The 22,027-nt window shown below is 41.7% G+C and overlaps 1 protein-coding gene across 2 annotated transcripts in view; it reads left to right on the top strand.

Moving 5' to 3' along the window:
* The first annotated feature begins 2,294 nt into the window (after positions 1–2,294).
* TSPAN12 (tetraspanin 12) overlaps positions 2,295–22,027 on the top strand; it is a 66,558-nt gene continuing 46,825 nt past the window's right edge. The window contains exons 1-5 of one of the 2 annotated variants that reach the window (XM_040259510.1): positions 2,295–2,585; positions 2,834–3,008; positions 3,960–4,095; positions 18,985–19,067; positions 20,443–20,578. In XM_040259510.1, coding sequence (XP_040115444.1) covers positions 4,030–4,095; positions 18,985–19,067; positions 20,443–20,578 — 285 coding nt within the window. In that variant the 5' untranslated portion in view covers positions 2,295–2,585; positions 2,834–3,008; positions 3,960–4,029. Of the gene's footprint in view, positions 2,586–2,833; positions 3,009–3,615; positions 3,707–3,959; positions 4,096–18,984; positions 19,068–20,442; positions 20,579–22,027 lie in introns of those variants that run through there. The other variant, XM_040259511.1, reaches the window with a different exon arrangement.

Genomic DNA, 22,027 nt, shown 5'->3' with positions numbered 1-22,027 from the left:
TTCTCAAGAGGCAGGTCAGGTGGTCTGGTATTCCCATCTCTTTCAGAATTTTCCACAGTTTATTGTGATCCACACTCATAGGCTTTGGCATAGTCAAAGCAGAAATAGATGCTTTTCTGTAACTCTCTTGCTTTGTGCATGATCCAGTGGATGTTGGCAATTTGATCTCTGGTTCCTCTGCCTTTTCTAAAACCAGACTGAACATCTGGAAGTTCATGGTTCACATACTGCTGAAGCCTGGCTAGGAGAATTTGGAGCATTACTTTACTAGCATGTGAGATGAGTGCAATTGTGTGGTAGTTTGAGCATTCTTTGGCATTGCCTTTCTTTGGGACTGGAATGAAAACTGACCTTTTCCAGTCTTGTGGCCACTGCTGAGTTTTCCAAATGTGCTGGCATATTGAGTGCAGCACTTTCACAGCATCATCCTTCAGGTTTTGAAATAGCTCAACTGGAATTCCGTTACCTCCACTAGCTTTGTTTGTAGTGATGCTTTCCAAGGCCCGCTTGACTTCACATTCCAGGATGTCTGACTCTAGGTGAGTGATCACACCATCATGATTATCCGCGTCGTGAAGATCTTTTTTGTACAGTTCTTCTGTGTATTCTTGCCTTAATTTTACTTCTATGCAAATGACAATGTGTGTCTCTTCATTACCCTGGTCATGTAGCAATTGATGCTAAAGAGGCAATGATGAATGTAGGACTCCATTTTACTCCCTGTCTACTCTGAAGAAAATTTAAGGAGGACTCCTATTATTCAGTTCAGTTCAGTTCAGTTGCTCAGTCGTGTCCGACTCTGCAACCCCATGAATCGCAGCACACCAGGCCTCCCTGTCCATCACCAACTACCGGAGTTCACTCAGACTCATATCCATTGAGTCAGTGATGCCATCCAGCCATCTCATCCTCTGTCGTCCCCTTCTTCTCCTGCCTCCAATCCCTCCCAGTATCAAGAGTCTTTTCCAATGAGTCAACTCTTCGCATGAGGTGGCCAAAGTACTGGAGTTTCAGCTTTAGCATCATTCCTTCCAAAGAAATCCCAGGGCTGATCTCCTTCAGAATGGACTGGCTGGATCTCCTTGCAGTCCAAGGGACTCTCAAGAGTCTTCTCCAACACCACAGTTCAAAACCATCGATTCTTCGGCTCTCAGCTTTCCTCATTAACCAACTCTCACATCCATACATGACCACTGGAAAAACCATAGCCTTGACTAGACAGACCTTTGTTGGCAAAGTAATGTCTCTGCTTTGAATATGCTATCTAGGTTGGTCATAACTTTTCTTCCAAGGAGTAAGCATCTTTTAATTTCATGGCTGCAATCACCATCTGCAGTGATTTTGGAGACAAAAAAATAAAGTCTGACACTGTTTCCACTGTTTCCCCATCTATTTCCCATGAAGTGATGGGACCAAATGCCATGATCTTCGTTTTCTGCATGTTGAGCTTTAAGCCAACTTTTTCACTCTCCTCTTTCACTTTCATCAAGAGGCTTTTTAGTTCCTCTTCACTTTCTGCCATAAGGGTGGTGTCATCTGCATATCTGAGGTGATTGATATTTCTCCCAGCAATCTTGATTTCAGCTTGTGCTTCTTCCAGCCCAGCGTTTCTCATGATGTACTCTGCACATAAGTTAAATAAGCAGGGTGACAATATACAGCCTTGACATACTCCTTTTCCTATTTGAAACCAGTCTGTTGTTTCATGTCCAGTTCTAACTGTTGCTTCCTGACCTGCATACCGATTTCTCAAGAGGGAGGTCAGGTGGTCTGGTATTCCCATCTCTTTCAGAATTTTCCACAGTTTATTGTGATCCACACAGTCAAAGGCTGTGTTTCTTCAAAGATATTTGCTTATATTTTTAGGTAATTCATATTTGTTAGTGAAACTTTATTTGCCACACAGTGTGCACAGAAGTCATCCGAAACGTGAACTACCTACCACAAGGCATAAAACATCAAAATTAGATAGGATTTTACATGAGAAATTTAACTTTCAAAGAAGAAGGCATATTTGGAAGTACAGTTTCCCCTAGTAAGATCTCCTAAATTTCTAGTTAAAAAAAAATTCAAAACCCATCACTACTGTACACAATTCAAGATAAACCACCCAGTTAAAACTCAATCTTATTGCGAGAAATCTTTGGAAAATTTGGACTACTTGTGAAAGAGTTAAAAGCATTCTTCCTATTCTGGTTGTCAGACCTCCACATGCCTACCCTGGGGTGTGAGTAACTGCTCTGAGTGCATTATGCTAGTGGGAAAGAACTGTTGTTTTTCTTTTTTTTCTTTTTTTTTTTTTTTTTTTTACAAAGCAATAAGAAGGAGTAGAGGGCACCACCTTAGTGACAAATCACAGGAGGTGGCTCTCGAAAGGTTGTGAAAACTAGTTTCTCATTGCAGGAACTAAGTTGGGCCACTCCTTCACCCCCCTTCTCAAACACAAATATTTTCATATAATAAAAGCCTGTTTCCCTATGGCTATAACCCAGCCTCCCCTCCTCCGACACCACCATTTTAAAGGGCTTTGCTGCGCGAACGTTTTCAAAGCGCCTAGGCTTTAGCTTTCTCTGGCCCGCGTAAAGGTGAGGCGTCCCTTCGGGGGGCTCGCGACTCGCTAGGGGACAAGAAACAGCCACCAGGCTCGCGGCCGGGCGGCCGGCGGCCCGAGCATGCGCCGAGAGTGCGTGCAGCCGGCCCTGGCCGCCGCCGCTGCCTCGTCCGGACTTGGCGTGGACTTGGGAGGGACAGCGGCGCTGGGAGGTGGCTTAGCAGAGACTTTCCAGCAACTGCTGCCCAGGACTTTTTTTTTTTTTTTTTTCCTTTTTCCCAGGAGGCGGCGACGGCGGCGAGGGGGTCGGGAGGAGAGGAAGAGAAGGAAGCGTCTCCAGTTTGAGCCAATGCAGCCCTGCGGCTGTCCGGGAGGAGCGCCCCTGCCCCGATGAGCCCCCGCCGTGCTTCCCAGACTGTCCCCCGGCGGGATCGGGGCGCGGAGCCCAGTGCGGACGGTGAGTGGCCGCGCGTCTCTCGTCCTTCCTGCCCGCTGTCCCGCCAGCCCGCCGGCGCTGTGTGCTAAACTACTTAGAAGCTGGCTCCGGGGCTCCCAGCCGCCCGCGCTTCCCCGCGCGCCCTGCCGGGGGCGCGCGCCGGGGTGGCGGGGCCGCTGACCGCGCTGGGCTTTGTGCTCCTCCGGCGGCTGGGAGCGCGGGGTCGCGGCCGGGACCCGGGTCGGGGCCGGGGGAGGGGGGACATGAATGACTAAGCCGGCGTCTGCACAGCTGCACCGGCCCTAATTCCCCTGCGCCCCTCCCCGCCCCCCGCCCCCGGCTAATCCATCATTCCGGGGCCGAAACATCATTTCTCACATTCTCCCAGAGAAACCCTAGTCGCCGGGCGGAATCCCAGCTCAGCGCTGCGCCCCCTCCAGTGGCCCGTGTTCACACCGGAGCTGCGGGATGCGGAAGGGGCTGCGGAGGTGGGGGGCGCAGGAACTGTCTCAATGAGAGGGGCACTCACACCTTCGATGTCGCGGGCGGCATCTGTGACATCTCCGGGGGGCGGAGGGTGGGTGGTGTGCTTTCCAACCTTTGGGACTACTCGGAGCAGAGCTGTCCCGGAGGAGCGGCGTGGATTGAGGGAGGTTTTAAAGAGCGTCTCATCAGAATGCAGAGGACACCGCCGCGTGTCTCCCGAGAACGCAAATCTGGTGCGCGCATTCATTCATCTAGGGAGACGATCTTTTCTCTTCCCAGCAGGTGTTATCTGAAGCCGGTTTAGAACTTTGGGAAGTTTAGGTTACTGTTATAACTTTAACAAGTGATTTGCGATGAAGCGATGTCTAGAATGAAATAGGCTTCGGACCAGACCCTGGCCCCGGCTGAGGGCTGACAGAGGAGAGATGGGCGGGGGTTGGGGAGCGCGGTGGTCAGGAGTGTCCTGTTCTCCCCCCATCTCTGCAGATCGCTGCTGTTTAGCCCGTGGGGGTAGGATGTGTTGAAAGGATGGGGCTTCTCTCTCTTGGGGCTCACGATGGCCAGAGAAGATTCTGTGAAGTGCTTGCGCTGCCTGCTCTACGCGCTCAATCTGCTCTTCTGGGTAAGTCAAGCAGCCCGCTTGCACCAACAGGTGGGGACGGCTGGCCTCGGTTTCCTGCAGCCACCACATAAAGCGCCAAAGGGCATGGCTAAGCATTAATTAATTACATGCGATCACACCCTGTATTTTTCGCAGAAGTATATTTTGACCTTTAAATGCCTTTGACTCAAGTTCCATTTGTAATTAGAAAAAAGAAATCCACCCCTGGATACTAGTGGCAGTAAAATTAGACCTGAAGTTAATCTAGGGATATAAATAAATGCACGTGCTTGTGCTTGTAGATAAGAAAATTTTGACATACTACTTAGGGAACTGCTTGTTTTCAGGAATTTCAGATAACCGTGCAAGCCATAAATTGTTTCCTTACGTCATCCTATAAAATTTAGTTGGAGCAAGAAGTCTTACTATTTTTTTTTTTTTTTGGTTGTAGGAATTCATACCCAGATATCCTATTAAGAGGCTGCGTAGAGTTTTCTAGGAGATTCCTTATAGTCTGAAAAGGTGGTTTTCGTGTAACTATTTCTAAGTTGGCAAAGTTTTAAGGAATTTTGTGTATGCTTTTGGAAAATCCCATAACCATTTAAGGAAATAAAATACATAAAATTTAACAAGCTCTTGGAAATCTTTATGCCTTGTGAGTTAGTGACTTTTTATGCTTTGCAGCCAGGCATAAATGTTCAGTAAGTGTTATTAATAATCACATTGTTATTTACAAAACTTATGAGGAAACTATAAAAATTAAAACAGTGTTGCTTTCAGAAGCTGTCATGCTTAAGCAGATACTTTTTTTTTTTTTTGCCAAATTTGTATTCTCTTAATAATTTATATTCAGAATGTTCTGTTGGAATTTTTAATGAGTAATGTGTTTATTTGGCTGACCGGCTGGGCTTGAGCCGCTTTTTTGCATTCGGTTATGACATATGGTCTCTATAGGATGACATTTTGGTTGAACTTATGGATGGTTCCATATTAAGGTGACAAATTAAGCCTTAGTTCTGCAAGTAATTGGAAAGATATCAAAACAGGCAACATTTTTTTTCTCAACATGAAAATTAAAGCATATTTGCCACCTGGAAATGTAAAATACCTAATTGATCTTATTGCCGTTTTTAATTCTAAAAATGTACATATTTAAGTGGGTCATTAAATTATCTGCTTACCTATAAAGTATTAAGATCTCTAACACTGTGTCTCTAAAATATGTAAAAACGGTTACTCCTGTTTACTAGTTTTTAATTACAGAATCATCACATTTTTATAACTAAAATGGAATTTAAAGATGATCTGGTTGAACTTCCTTACTTTGGGTATGAGAAAAATAGATGTAGGTTAGTGACTTGCCAAAGGTCAAATAGCCCATTGGTGACAGTGCCAGGAGCAGAACTTGGCTTTCTTGCCCCTAGACAGGGCCTTTACTTGGATGATTACTGTGTTTGAACCTTGGAATTACTAGGGCGTTTTTTATTCGACAAAGAATATTTTTTTTGGTAATTTTCTCAATAGTTTGTATCATGTGTATGTGTTGGGGCGATTCAAATCATTTAACAAAAATATTGCCCTTCTGAGTAATGAAATTTAAAACACCTATTCCTTAAACTCCTCCACGGCTCTTTGTGTCCCCAAAGAATGTAGAATGTTATTTCTTTGTTGTTATCTGGTACGTGAACCCTCTCACTTTCCGTGTGCATGTTCTGATTTATTGAAATTGCTTCCCCCTTTCTCTAGCCCTTCTTTTCTCCAAATATCATCTCCCTGCCACCAAAATAATATGTGGTAACTGCCTAGAGTGCATCCCTCTGTATTTTTCTTTATTTCATGAGAAAATATCTTTTATCTTACCTGTCCACATATACCCATTCAGGTACATTCATCTGTACATTTTTGCTATTTTTTATTAGGCTGTTTTTCTCATTTGGCTAGAGTTGCAGGAGTGGGATTGCTATGTGAGAGGATATGTAATGATGACAACCAAATAGCTGATATTTATGTAGTTCTTACTATGTTTGCCAGGCATATTTAGTGTCTCAGTTTCCTAGTTGGTGAAACAGGAATGGTAGTTCCTATATTTTAGAGTTGTTGGAAGGATTAGAGTTGATATACATAAAGCATTTGGACAGTGCTGCTTAATAAGAGCCATCGATGTAGTAGCAGTAGCAATAATTGCTGTAGTACCTGCAGTTGTTACTACTACTACATAATGACGCTCAGTAATAGTCTACTGTAATGAGAAGATTACCAGCTGAGTCAAAGGAATCATTGTATTAGTAATAGTCATTGTAGTAGTAATAGTAGTAACTGTTATTGTTATGATTAATACTACTACTATTTATACCACTCCTGCATTCCTTTAATCTAGTAATCCTGTCCTGGGAATCCATCTCCTAGAAATAAAAGTACCCATAAACTCTGTTATAGGTACACAACTATTTGTTGCCAACTTGTTGGTATTATGACACCTTTTGACTTCCACCAATCTGAAAAGTTTAAAATATTATTTCACTGTTACTTTATTTTTTTTCCTCCTCCACTAGCAGTAAGCTTGAGCATCACTTTATATAAACAAATCATTTTATGTAAACAGATTTTTGTATGTTTTCAGTAGAATTTTTCTCTTGAATTACATATATATTGTTCTTGTGTTCTCTTAAAGTGCCTGCCTTTCTTATCTTGGTTAAGGTTTCTTTTTCCATATGGACTTTAAGATTGTTTTGTACAATTAAAAATATCTGTTGGGAGTTTTGTTGGAGCTGTATGAAACATATACACTAACTTTGGGAACATTGATGTTATTCTTTCAATGATAAAGCTATGTTTGCAGATCCTATATTTCTTTATTGAATGAGAAGCAGTTATATTCCTTGTGCCAGGCACATTCCTGGACATCCTGAGACTAATTTCTCATCTAATTCTCATAATAGCCATGAAAAATGGGAGTGGAGGAGTAGTAAAGAGACGTTACTCAGAGAAGTTCATTCACTTGTTAGTAAGTTAGCAGAACAGATTCAAAATCTTTTTTTTTTTTTCCTCTAAGCGCAGCAGAAGTTTTACTGTTGGGATTGGTGGTGAATTTATTTGCAGCAGAGAAGTAAACATCTTCAGTAGGAAGGGATTAGCTGTCCACCTGCTCATTCCAAGTCCTCCACAGCAGTGCTTCTCAAACCTCCATGTGCCTACAAATCACCTGGGCATCTTATTAAAATGCAGATTCTGATTTGGTACCCCTGGGGTTGGGCCTGAGAACCTGCATTCCTAAAAGCCTTTCTGTGATGCTATTGCCTCTGGTCTGAGTGCCAAACTTGGAAGAGCAAGGCTTTAATCCTTGTTTTTAGTGCTTTTGGAATTAGAAGCAGAACAAACCAGTGTGGCATGAACTTGAGTTTATTATGAGGATAGAGAGAATGATTTTGTTCTGGTGTCTAGTTTTGTGGGATTGAGATAACTGCTCTTGTTACCTTTGGGAACAAAAGCTGTATCCTTTTACTTTTCACGTAGCATTTCTTGTTGTTTCTGTTGCTAAGTTGTGCCTGACTCTTTGAGACCCTGTGGACTATAGCCCACCAGGCTCCTCTGTCCATGGGATCTCCCAGGCAAGAATACTGGAGTGGCTTGCCATTTCCTTCTCCAGAGGATCCTCCCGACTCAGGCATCAAACCCGAGTCTCCTGCATTGGCAGGCAGATTCTTTACTGCTGAGCCACCAGGGAAGCATTAAACATGGACTAGCACTTAATGTCGGAGACGGCAATGGCACCCCACTCCAGTACTCTTGCCTGGAAAATCCCATGGGCAGAGGAACCTGGTAGGCTGCAGTCCATGGGGTCGCTAGGAGTCGGACACGACTGAGCGACTTCCCTTTCACTTTTCACTTTCATGCATTGGAGAAGGACCTGGCAACCCACTCCAGTGTTCTTGCCTGGAGAATCCCAGGGACGGGGGAGCCTGGTGGGCTGTCGTCTATGGGGTCGCACAGAGTCGGACACGACTGAAGCGACTTAGTAGCAGCAGCAGCAGCACTTAATGTAGACTTTTCTGCTATTTACTTCCACTATACTGATATCTTCTCCCCTTCTCTACCAAACAAGAATTTTAAGGAAAGAAAAATACATTTTATTTGGAAAAACACTGAGGACCTATACAATTTTGGTTTTGTGTTCCGGGAGTTGGATATCAAGCTGATTCTTTTTGGTAAAATTATATCTTGCATATTTAATTTTTAAGTGGGAGGTATAGATAGACCTGTCTAAGAGGAAACAATTCACAGAGTATTCAGGATCACAGTTGCACCACATTCATTCATTGCTATGTATCTGGTCACCTTGATTTGCCATCTGTTGAGTGGCTCTTTTACTTAAAGAAGCATGAGACTACTTCAGCTGTATTGGAGTGGGCAGAAAGATCTGGACCTCTGAGGTCTGTCATGAGTTTTGTGGGTTTGTAATGGGGAAGGGCACATGAGACAGAGGGAACATGGACGAACTGCCCGAAGAGCTCTTTTGAGACCATGATTCACGTTCTGGCCACGATGGAGCAAGGAAATGGGTTATTTTTACCTCAAATGTATCACACTTTTCCTTTCTAAATGACATATTATTTCATAAGTGAAAGCTTTCCTCCGTTTTAAAGAACTTCTGTGGCTTTATCGCATGAGTGTTTGCCATTCTTGATGATAATTTTCTGCTATTGGAAATATGAATGCATATGTTCTTTTTGGAAATTCCTGAAATTGGTGAACACAATGTTCCTCACACATGTTTGTTTATTATTTTCTATAAGTATAATATCCCATCTGTATTAAAGTCTCTTTTCTCACCAGCAGATAGGAGGCATTGTTGCTATAACCAAAGATAGTAGCAAGAGAAAGGAACTACTCTCGGTGAAATATGAAAAAAAAAATTATAAAAGAAAGCCTAAAAAGTAGACAGGAAATCTGGTTCACACTTTTGGGATCCGTACAAGCTAGATGAAAAAAAAAAACAGAAGGCTCTATGTTTGGTTTCTTTTTCTCCAGCTCTCTGTAGTGAATCTTAGGTGTTTGACCCATGAAGACCCTAAAGAGGTTCTTGGCAAGTGGGTGTTTGCGTTCACACAGCATTTATGCAGTCATATGAAAATACTACTTTTAAAATTGATGCTATTCCCCCCGCCCAGCTTTATACTATGAAAGGCATTCCAGTTTACTTTAACTCTTCCTAAGGAATAGTGAGGAGCCCTCCAAGAAATGTCAGTGCTTTTTAAAAATAAACATTAAATAAACTTTAGTCTCAGGGGCAATGCTAATACAATTTTTTTTAATGCAGTTGGCTCAGCTGAGCAAAGACAGGCCACTGCATGCTTCTTAAGGAAGCGTTTCAAGGAGAAGGGCATGGAGGTTTCTTTGGGGCACAGTCTTGCTGTCAACTGGACTCATAGGCCCCTCGCTCATCATCTCCACTCAGAACAGTCACAGTCATGGCTTCAAAGAAACCATGGTGTAGAACAAGGCCATTCCCCCTTCTTTGACCTGCAGTGTCTATGGAGTAACCAGATCATTTATTGTGGAAATCAGGCCAAGTTTGATAGTTAAGTTAAAGGGATCATCTCTCTTGATAATGATGCCAGGATAACAGGGGTTCAAAGCGGAGCCATCTTGGTCAGAGCAGGATGTATGGTCACCTGTCTGCAGGGCAACATGATCTGTAGAAACTATTAGTCAGCACAGTTCCAAGGTGCTATTGATTTATTCAGGCCTAATTAGCAGATGTTCATGCTTAAATGATGCCCACAAGTAATCTCCGGGACTCATTTCAGCCATCATTTACAATGCCTGCTCTTTCACAGCATTTACCAACAATCTTATCTGTTTGCTCTTTTCTGCTGCTGCTCCCGGAGCTAGAAGGGAAGCTGGTTGAGGCGTGAACTGATTAAAAAGCAGAGGGGAGCAGGCCTGGAAACGTGAAATGGGCATGTTCCTGGGAAGTCCTTGCCTTGGGCTACCAGCTTCCAAATGATCAAAAACTGATTTACCTTTACATTTTAATAAATAACAGTTAGAGTCTTTTTGTTTTTTAAGAAAAAAGGGAATTTTAAGAGCACCTAGTTCAATTTCTTCATTTTCAACATGAGCGAACAGAGTTTCTAAAAGTTTGAATTACTTGTCCAAGTTCTCTGTAGAGACAGAAATGTAACTAAGTTCCCGGTCTCTGTTCCCCATTCTGCTCTCTGCTAACAGATTTGACATAAAAAGAGAAGTTTAGGTAGGTGGCTTTAGACATCTGTCAGCCTTGAGCAGAAATGACTGGTGTTACTGTCACTTTATATGAGATTATATATTATGTGTGTCAGACAGCTGAAGGATGTAAATGGCTGTTTTTTGACTGTGACCTTACTATTTGGTAGAAACTATACATATACATTTCATAATAAATTCTGATTTAGAAAACTTGATTTTCATTTTTTACATGATTAGATTCAAGCAAAGCCAGTATGTATCAGCAACATAGCACATTTCATTTTTATAAATATTTGTTGAGAGCTCACATTTTCTAAATGTTTTTGCAAGACAGAAGGTGGCAAAGGACCTGCCCAGTAGTACATTAAATGTATTTCTTTAGAGTAATATTTGTGAGGACTTTCCTGGCGGTCCAGTGGTTAAGACTTTACCTTCAGTGTACAGGGTGCAGGCTGGATCCCTGGTCAGGGAGCTAAGCTCCCACATGCATTGTGGCAAAAAAAACCCCAAAACAGAAAACAGAAGCAATGTGGTAACAAATTCAATAAAGACTGTGAAAATAGTTAACATAAAAAAAAAATCTTAAAAAAGTAATATTTGTGTCATTTTCTAAATATTCCTTGAACTACAGTTAATATTTATTGGAGAAGATGTAAGGAGCTATGAATCTTGCTACATGTGATAACTACAATGCACTAATAATTTATCATCATGAATGGCAGTTGAAGAATTATTTTAAGTTGGAAAATTAGTGGACAATAGCATTATTAGTTGGAGAAGACAATGGCAACCCACTCCAGTACTCTTGCCTGGAAGATCCCATGGGCAGAGGAACCTGGTAGGCTGCAGTCCATGGGGTCGTTAAAGAGTTGGGCACGACTGAGCGACTTCCCTTTCACTTTTCACTTTCATGCATTGGAGTAGGAAATGGCAACCCACTCCAGTGTTCTTGCCTGGAGAATCCCAGGGACGGGGGAGCCTGGTGGGCTGTTGTCTATGGGGTCGCACAGAGTCGGACACGACTGAAGCGACTTAGCAGCAGTAGCAGCAGCAGCATTATTAGTAAGGAGTCCTAAATTACTTGCATAATTTGTCCTTCTGGATTTAATAACATCAGGATTAGATATTGAGGTGACCAGATCTCATTTTAGCTTGGTTTCTTGCTATAGTATGTACTGTATTCATTGTTACCATTATTATTTTCTCAACCCTAGTGAGTAAAATCGTTCCGAGAATTGAACTGTTCTCATACACTTAACGTGGCTGGAAATAATATCATAATAAAAAGCAGCTTCTTTTCAGAATTGCTTGCTTTCTGTGAGATCAAGCTTGTGTTGGTATTATTTATTTTGCCTGATAACTCTAAGCACAGTTGTGACACTTGGATAACTACAGTGAAAAAAAGCAGTTGGGCAAAGTAGAATACAACGTTTGTAGTTTAAAGGACTTTTGAGAACACTTAAGCCAGCTTCTGACCTGATATATAAATCTTTGATCATGTAATGTGGCAAGCGTCTCTCTACTGGAAAAGTTCCAGTGATAGAAAGCTCGGTTCTACTTAAAGCATCTCCTGATTTTGCTGAGCTTCTCCATTAGTTAGCTTATCTGACAAGTTGAAATCATCTTCCTTTAATTATGTTCTCATTCATTCATCTAATATGTAGCAGGTCTCACTACTGGGCCTGGTACTCTATTGTGAGAGGAAGCTAGAGGCAGTGGTCTGTGACCTCCAGTGGATGAGGCAACAATACAGTGCTCTGAAGTCTAGACAAGAACACTGACTCTGGGTAAGGAGGGAGCTGGGAGAAAATCTTTGTATTTGAACTAGTCTTTAAGGATAAGGTTGCTCTGCTCCTGAGATGGACAGGCTGGGGCAGAATTGCATTTCAGGCAGAAGGAACTACAGGGACAAAGACATAGGTTCAGGAGGTCTGTAGCGGTACATATCAGAGAAGCAGAAGCTGGACTTTGGTCATCCAAGGACAGAATGTGTGTGGGAAGGAGCTGGCAGGAAATAAGTTGAAGGAAGAGGTCAAAGGGTAACTGGAGAGGGCCCTGTGTGTCTGCCGCAGAATTTAAACTTATTCTCTAGGAGAGAGCTGTAGGAAGTAGAACTGAGAGATGGCAAGGAGCCATAAGGGGCAGCTATTAGAGCTTTATAAGCAGAAGAACTTGATTTGCGTTTTATAAAGCTAACTGAAGGGTGAATTTGAGGTGAAATCCGTGGACTGCAGAGTCCTATTTAAGATGATTATAATTGCCTGGCAAGAGGTTGAGGGCCTGGACTAGCCAGAAGTGGCAGGAAAGGGGGAGGAATTCACCAGGCGTGTTGCAGGAACAATCTGCAGGATTTGAAAGTAATGAGATGTAGACTGAGGAAGAGGGAGAGGTTCAGGCTGCCTGCCAAGGTGCCAGGGAATGTGACTGAAGCATTGATTATACCATTTACTGAGAAAGGAAGAACAGTGGGAGGGACATACAGGTTTCCAGAAGAATGAAGATGAGTTCAGTTTTAGAGATGTCAGAAGCAAGAATGGCTGTGGAAGTTCAGTAGATGGTTCTATTGCAAGGCTGCCTTTTCCCTTCATTTGTTGGACCTTCACATAGTGGAAGATTCCATTTTTGAACTGATTTAGGAGTTGTCTCCTAAACTGAAAGAGATTAAAAGAAAGCCCTGAGGTCAAAAGTGGCTTGAGATAGTAATAGTATGCAAAAGAATCCTGCTCTTTTTTCATCCCTGGAATCCTCTATGAAGTCGGACTTGCTATTATAATGTTTTATATGGGAGGAAACTGAAGCTTAGGAAAGGTTAAGTGACACACCCAAAGTCATACAGATGGAAAGGAGCAGAGCTGAACTCAAATTCAAACCAAGACTTTTGAATTCAATGGCATCTCATGGTCATTGTCATCAAGACCACATGATGTACAAACAATGACCTCTAGGATCTTTGATCTGGCCCCTGTCTGGCTTTTCATGCCTGCCCTGTTCCGGTCTCCCTTCCTTGAACACATCCTGCTGCCTTCCACTCTGGGACTTTCTGACTGGAATGTTCTTTTCAGCCCCCCTTTCCCTAATGAACTTTATAATTATCCTTTAGATCTTAGCTGTCTGGAGAAGGCCCTTTGACGTCATGGACTAGGTCAGCCACCTTAAAATGAGTTTCTACAGTAACTCTTATTATTCCTTCCTCTTAATTACAGTTTACAGTTACACATTTATGTCTCTCATGAGTTGACTAACATGTGACTTCTTCACTTAGTATAAAATTTCAACATAGATTTAAGAGGGTGCCTGCTATTGCCAATCAGTATATCTCCAGTTCATTTCACAGTACCTGACAGAGAGCAGCTGATCAGTATATATTTTTTGAAAGAAAGAATCACTTCAGAACCATGCTTTTAACCATTCTACCATATTAGAAATGTTTTTGAATATGCTGTTTTTAGAAAAAACATTTTTTTTATGTATGGATGTTAGTTACTCAGTCGTGCATGACTGTTTGCGACCCCATGGACTGCAGCCCACCTGGCTCCTGTCCATGAGATTTTCCAGGCAAGGATACTGGAATGGGTTGCCATTGCCTTCTCCAGGGAAGTTATGAATGGAAGTACTGTTTATATAATGACAACCACTGATACTATATTATACAAAATGAAGAATCTGATCATTTGTTGCTACCTGTCTTGAAAGTGAAAGTGTTAGTTGCTCAGTCATGTCCTACTCTTCGTGACCCCATGGACTGTGGCCTCAGTCCCTGGAATTCTCCAGGCAAGAATACTAGAGTGGGTATCCATTCCCTTCTCCAGGGGATTTTCCTGACCAGGGAGCAAACTCAGGTCTCTTACATTGCAGGCAGATTCTTTACTGTCTGAGCCACAAGCCCTAATACCTGTCTTAGAGCAATGATAATTGAAAATTGGCTCAACAGCCTGTGAGAAATTAAAACATGGAGAAATCAATATCAGTTATTATTCTGAAGAATGGTAGAAGAGAGGATTATTGATAACTGCCAAAGAATTAAGGTGAATAAATAAAATGGCACAATGGTAGAATTTCCTGACCTCCTTAGACATATAAGTTATTTGAACACCCACATATAGCCAAGTAGAGGGAGACCATTTAACCTCAGATTTAATCAAATGGTCTATGGTCCCCTGCTAGCTCTGTGTGTTGTAATAGATTCTGTGTAAGGCCAATAGATCAGAAGATAACTGTCACTGAAAATGGCTTCTCTGGTAGCTCAGCTGGTAAAGAATCCACCTGTAATACAGGAGACTTGGATTTGATCCCTGGGTTGGGAAGATCCCCTGGAGAAGGGAATGGCTACCCACTCCAGTATTCTGGCCTGGAGGATTTCATGGACAGTGGAGCCTGGCAGGCTACTAGACTCTATGAGGTTGCAAAGAGTCAGACATGACTGAGAGATTTTCACTTCACTTCACTTCAAGATCAACAGATCAGAGGATAACTGTCATTGAAAATGTCATGTGTTATACTTGAAGATCCTAAGCGACAGAGTACAGTTCTCATCATGGTGGGCCAAGAGGGGAAGCATGGGGTCCATCACAAGGCAGGGAGAGAAGGGCTCTGGGCAAGTACTTTTACTGGGGCTTCTTCAAGAAGGGACTGGCAAGGCAGGGTAAGTAGGTTTCGGATTGGCTAATTTGAATACTTTCAGCAGCCTCTTTCCCTAGTTGTCTGGCGCGTGGACCTTGTGGTGATTTGGGCAGGTGTAGAGTGGCCTGGAATGAAAGAGCTTGATAAAGGAGTGGTTGGCAGTGTGGGCTCTGGATTGGTTGGTTTGTATTTAAAAATGAAAACTATGTTCCTTGGAGAAGGACTCTTCCTAAGGGCAGGTAGAAGGTGGCCACGGCAAGGTGACTCAGGCATATTATCGGTTTATCCAGACCACGATGTGTCCAGCATGAGCATGTAGAACAGATGGTAAAGCATCACGTTTACAGAAGCTAGAAGCACAGTTAATATGCTGTGACAGAGCCCCTGGGGAACTTTTATTAGGTTTACAATCTGTTCTTCACTCCCAACAGGAATGAGGATGGTAATGTGTGTGTGCTCACAAGTGTGTCACTCAGTCATGTCCCACTCATTGCGACAGCCTGCCAGGCTCCTCCAGACAAGAATACTTGAGTGGGTTTCCTACTCCAGGGGATCTTCCCAATGCAGGGCTTGAACCCAGGTCTCTTGTGTCTCCTGCATTGGCATGTGGATTCTTTACCACTGAGCCACCTGGGAAACCCATACAAAGGATGTTTGAGGATGGTAATAACTGGCCTAATTCTCCTCTGAGCTGTGGTCCAGAGGTTCTTAACCTGTTTTAGGCCATTGAGCCCTGAGCCTTCATTCAGCAAGGAATGCTCAGATTGAGCCTGGCCACGACAGACAGGTGATCCTCGTGCTACTCCCTGCTCCCCATCCCCTTTGAAAAAGAAACCCTCCACGCTACTTAAGCTCCTCCCCTGGTTGCGGAGCATAATGCTTCTTTCTACATTTAGAAGGTAGGTAGTGACTAACTCTGCAGCTTCAGAGATGAAGGCCTGGATTTGAATCCAGCTCTACCATTCAGAATCTGCAAGACCTTGAACAAGTTTTCATGTCACATTTTATACTATAATTATCTAGAAGCTCCACAGAGGCGGAGATCTTGCTTCTTTTAGGCATTTTTGGGTCTGGGACTCTAATACAGGGAATACAAGGCAGATGATTGGTGCTGAGTAAATGAAGTAGTTCCCCTTACCCTCGGTTTCATTTTCTGTAGTTTCGGTCAGACACGGTCAACCGTGGTCCTAAAGTATTAGATGGAAAATTCCAGAAATCAACAATTCATAAGTTTTATGTGGTTCTGAGAAGCAGGATGAAACCTCCTAGTGTCAGGTCTAGGATGTGGCTCATCCCTTTGTCCACTATAGCCGTGCTGCAGATGAGACTCGCCCATTAGTACATACAGGATTTGAGACACTCTGTGGTTTCAGGCATCCACTGGATTTCTTAGAAGATATCCTCTTTGGATAAGGGGGGGATCTACTGTATTTGCAGGCAGATGAAGACCCATAAGGTTACCAGTTGATTTTCCAGGCAGGTGACTATGTTTTACTGTATAGGAGGTCACAGAGCTCCAGGTGTTGTGCTTACCTGGGAGCCCTTATTGAGAAAGCATGTTTTATGGCCATTCTTTGAGTCAGTAAAGACTCATTCCTGTCTTGTATGTTCATTATTTCAGCATTTAAAGAAAACTTCTAACATAATGGTAATTAATGTTCATTAAGATGCCAGAAATTATTAAAAATCAAATTAAGCTGAAATTCACTCTATTGCACTTAAGATAAGGCACATTTGAGGAAAATTTCTGAAAGACCTTAAGAACGTAGGCTTAACCTTCAGCCTTTAGAAAAACCTCCCAGGAAGACTCGTTTTGAACATATTCTAGCTAGTACCTGTTTAATTTTTTTTTTTAAATTATGGACAATTTAAAATGCACAGAAGTAGAGAGCACAGTATAATTAATCCCCAGTTACCCACACAACCTCCACTTCCCACTTAACTCCCATGCATCATGATTATTTATTGAACCGTTCAGCATGTATCTCTAAAAGGTAAAGATTCTTTTAAAAAAGTAATACCATTGTCATATCTACAATAATAAATAAAAATTTCCTAATATTTTCAAATACCCAGTCATGTTAAAATATCCCCCATCATCTCATAAATGGTTTTTTGTGGTTGGTTCATTTAAATCAGGATCCAAACCAGGTCAACATGGCCTTGGACAATCTCTTTTAAGTTAAAAGTTTCAGCTTACATTTTTTTATTCCACTTGCCAGCTTTTTTGTTTTTAATTGGAGTAAAATTGCTTCACAATATTGTATTCGTTTCTGCTCTAGAATAAAGTGAATCAGCTGTAAGTATACATATATCCCCTCCCTCTTGAGCCTCCCTTCCACACCCCACCATCCCACCCCTCTAGGTCATCACAGAGCACCGGGCTGAGCTCCCTGTGCTATACAGCAGCTTCCCATTAGCTATCTGTTTTCCATATGGTGATGTATTTATGTCAAACCCGATCTCCCAGTTCATCCTGCCCTCCCCGTCCCTTGTTGTGCCCACATGTCCATTCTCAACATCTGTGTCTCTATTCCTGCCCTGGAACTAGGTTCAACTGTACTATTTTTCTATATATGTGCATTAATATATGATATTTGTTTTTCTCTTTCTGACTTATTTCACTCTGTATGACAGACTCAAGGTCTGTCCACATCTCTACAAATGACCCACCTTTTTAAATTAAAGAAACTAGATCATTTGTTCTGTAAAATTTCTTACATTTTTGATTTTGTCGATTGCATGCCCATGGTGGCGTTTAACAAGTTTAAATCTGTTCTCTGTATTTCCTGTAAACTGATAGAGCTTGAGGATTGATTAGTTTCACGTTTGACTTTTTGGTAAAAATACCTCAAAAGTATCTTTGAGTACTTCTGATTGCATCACATTGGGAGATATTATCTCTGTTGTCTCTTTTTGTGATGTTAAGATTGATCAAGGCATCTGGTATTTTATGTTTCCATTCTAAAAGTCCCCATCAGGGCTGGTGGTCCAGTGGCTAAGACTAACACAGAGGGTTGGAGTTCCATCTGTGGTCAGGGAACTAGATCCCACAAGCCACAACTAAAGATCCTGTGTGCCACAGCTAAGACCTGGCACAATCAATAAATAAATTCAATAAATATTTTTTTTAAAGTCCCCATCAGTCTTTCACTTAATGCAGTAGCTCTCAGCCCTGTACTACCTATTAGAACATCTGTGCAGCCTTTACACACTTCCAATGCACAGGCTCCACTTCCAAGAATTGATTCAGAGTGGACTTGGGCTCAGCAATTTTTTTAAGTGTCCTGGGTGATTCTGACGTACAGACAGGACTGAGAGCCACTGACCTGATAATTTTGGCAGTCATTGAGGATCTTTGCCAAGAGAGCCATTATTTCAGAAAAGATTGTCAAAGAGTGATATTCTATCTTGCTTTCTGTACATATTAGCTGATATTCTTCTATAAAAACTTTCATTAAGTCTTTGGTTCTTTAGTTCGTATGGGAAAAGTTGAATAAACATTGGATTCTTATCAGTTTTCTGAATGATGAGTTGAATATCTAATATCTTCCAAAGCTGGTTAGTGAGTTTTGTTTAAATATTTCTGTGAATTCATAGATTTTAGTGTATTGGATGTTTTAACCATTGAAGTTGTTATTATTATGTATTATTTTGATGGCCAAATTGTTTACCTTTAGCCAGTGGAAGTTCTTTGAAGTTAGTGCCTGTGATTTTTTGGACATCAGTAGTGTTTTATTACTTCCTTGCTTTTACGTATGATGCATTTTAGGCTTATCTTGTACATTTGATAATTTAGTTGTTTTGTGCAATTCTGTCCTGGACTTTCTAATAGTTCAGCTCTCTGTGTCCTATTTAGTGACATTCGATTTAGTGGCTATGATGTGATTACAAAACAGAATAGCAGACATTTATAGTAAAAGTAAATTTCAACAGGTGGTAAATGGTCATTAGGAAAAATCATAATAATTATGTAAAGAAAATCCTCAATATTTTGTTGTAAGTCCTGCAGAGCATGATGAATAAATGCTTGGTCACCAATTTGTAATTTTTTACCTGCAGTTAATGTCCATCAGCGTGTTGGCTGTGTCTGCTTGGATGAGGGACTACCTAAATAATGTTCTGACTTTAACTGCAGAAACAAGGTAGGTTTTATAATTAATGATTGAATTCTTTCATCAGGGTTTCCTCAGACATTAGTTTCTAAGTAACTTTGCCCTCAGCTGTTTAGATGGTAGTGCTCACCCCAGATCATTTGGAAAGTTTTTCCTGCCCATGGTTACACTTGCATTTTCTAGAATTTTCATTAAGGTATACTGCTGTTTGTCAGAGAAGGCAATGGCACCCCACTCCAGTACTCTTGCCTGGAAAATCCCATGGATGGAGGAGCCTGGTAGGCTGCAGTCCATGCTAAGGGTCGGACATGACTGAGTGACTTCCCTTTCACTTTTCACTTTCATGCATTGGAGAAGGAAATGGCAACCCACTCCAGTGTTCTTGCCTGGAGAATCCCAGGGATGGGGGAGCCTGGTGGGCTGTCGTCTATGGGGTCGCACAGAGTCGGACATAACTGAAGTGACTTAACAGCAGCTGTTTGTAGAGGACACCTCTGGTTATGGTAATACCACCTGCCTGTCTTGACAATGTTTGAACCATGCCATATTTGTTACAATGGACAGCACAGCTACTTTTCCTTAAGAAAATAATTGCCAACTTTTTCTTGCCTTCATATTCCTGAGCTAATGAAAACCAAACCCCACATGTCATTTTCTTACCCAATTTCAAGGATTAATCCACTAACATCACAAATGGCAAACTACTTAATGTCTCTGAGCCTCATTTTCTTCATCTCTGAATGGGAATTATATACCTCTGAATTTTTCTAAGGATTTCTGTAAAGTCCTTAACATGATGGAGCTTAGTAAGCACTTAGTCATGGTCGTTTTTTGTTATCCTAGTTATTATCCTTACTGTTAAGGCTCTAGTTAATCATTTTTCATGGTTTTTGAGCAGAGAAGGCATCTCCCTCCCCTCTTTATAATACAGACCAGTTTCCCTTTCCATAGCAGTGTTTCACATCTTTGGAAAAGTGCACACTGCATGCGGAGTCCCAGATCAGAGAAGAGTAGAGAGTCTTCTCAGCTGGGAAATAGTGAAAAGTTTCATGTGGTTTCCTCATGAAAGTTAAGGCTGCAGTGCTAATATTAGATGGACTTTTTAAACTGGGGATCCCTATCTTATAATATGTTTTAAATGAGCTGAGATGGGAAGTTGGTTTTTTTTTTTGTACCACGTGTATAAAAAAACTAAACCAAACAAGGTAAAAAATAAAACAAACAAGCAAGTTGGTGATAGTACAGTGCACAAGTCAGTTGTGTCTTATGCTATGTCTTGGGTGCCTTTTTATTCTATTTATAATATAAAGACTTAATGAAAGTATCATAGGAGAATATCTGCTTATGTGTGCAGAAAGCAAGATGGAATATTGCTATTTGACCATCTTTTCTGTTCTTCTTTCAGGGTAGAGGAGGCTGTCATTTTGACTTACTTTCCTGTGGTTCATCCGGTCATGATTGCCGTTTGCTGTTTCTTAATCATCGTGGGGATGTTAGGATACTGTGGAACAGTGAAAAGAAATCTGTTACTACTTGCATGGGTATGGTGTTTACGTCTCATCTTTATTGTGGTTAAAGAGACCAACCAGTATTGTATTATTGGTTCATCAGTGCAGGAGATTACATGCGTAGGGAACTGTGAGAGCAGTTCCCTAATCTGTGGTCATTGTTCAACATCCTGTGAGAAGGGAAGTGTTCTTTCCATGAGAAATGATGTCAGTACAAGTGTTTGCTGTGCTCAGAAGATGAGGTGTAGAAATATGTACACTATTTAATTATTTCACTCAGGCCACGTGTTGACATTTTCATTTGAAAGTATGAGATTTTTTCTAGTGTCAGGGACCTTATTACCACTCCAATAAGCCTTTTGGGACTTGAACTGAGATGTCATCATGGAATTCTGTTTCTTTCTCTCCTTTCTTGTTGTAAACAAATCCACCTCTTAAACCCTTATGGAATTCAGGTGGTGAGGTAACAGAAAGAAAGGCATCATAATCCTAGTGCTGCCTTTACATATGGCAACCCACTCCAGTTTTCTTGCCTGGAGAATCCCCATGGACAGTAGAGCCGGTGGGCCACAGTCCATGGGGTCACAAAGAGTCAGACACGACTTAGTGACGAAGCACCAAGCACCTTTACATAGGTTAGTGAAAAGAAGTGAGCCTCAGTTTCCATAATCCTAGTTTTGTTTTTTTTTTAATTTGGGAAGAATTGGACTAAATTACTTCTTAAATTCCCTTTAGTACTCCATTTCTATGATTCCAAAATCTATGATTAGATTTTTAGCTTAGAAATGAGGGCTCCCCCATCCCTGGCATTCTCCAGGCAAGAATACTGAAGTGGGTTGTTGCCATTTCCTTCTCCAGTGCATGAAAGTGAAAAGTGAAAGTGAAGTCGCTCAGTCGTGTCCGACTCTTAGCTACCCCATGGACTGCAGCCCACCAGGCTCCTCTGTCCATTGGATTTTCCAGGCAAGAGTACTGGGGTGGGGTGCCATTGCCTTCCCCGAGAAATGAGCAAACCCTCCTTCAATATGAAACATTTGAGTCAATTAAAAATATAGTTTACACATAGATTTTTGAAGATTATTGAGTGTATAAAATATGTTAGTGGCGTCAGGTAGTTGAGACTGCTAACATGTAATTGCGGACATTTCAGACTCCTAAAAAAGCAATTTATTGAGTATATCCCTTTCTTTGCAGTGGTTCTCAGTGGTATCTGTGCACTCATTTCTTACAGGGATCTTAAAAAAAATTTTTTTTTAATGGTGTGTTGATATGCTGGATACCTGAGCAGAAAAAAGCCCTGATTTGTAGCATTTGAAGATTTCCATGGTGTAAATACTCCCAGCATTGTCAAATTCAGGTTACCAACACAGTGTCGCTGAATGCAGAGCTGGGGAGAGATGAGCACAAATTCTCATTCTGGAGCCAGCTCCTGCACACCAGGGCTCGCCTGGCTTCCGTCCCAAGCCCATTAAAACAGAATCT

This window comes from Oryx dammah, unplaced genomic scaffold, assembly GCF_014754425.2.
Source record: "Oryx dammah isolate SB20612 unplaced genomic scaffold, SCBI_Odam_1.1 HiC_scaffold_18, whole genome shotgun sequence".
NCBI classification, from domain to species: domain Eukaryota; kingdom Metazoa; phylum Chordata; class Mammalia; order Artiodactyla; family Bovidae; genus Oryx; species Oryx dammah.
The sequence above is the reverse complement of the archived record's forward strand: the minus strand, read 5'-3'. Positions and strand labels throughout refer to the sequence as shown.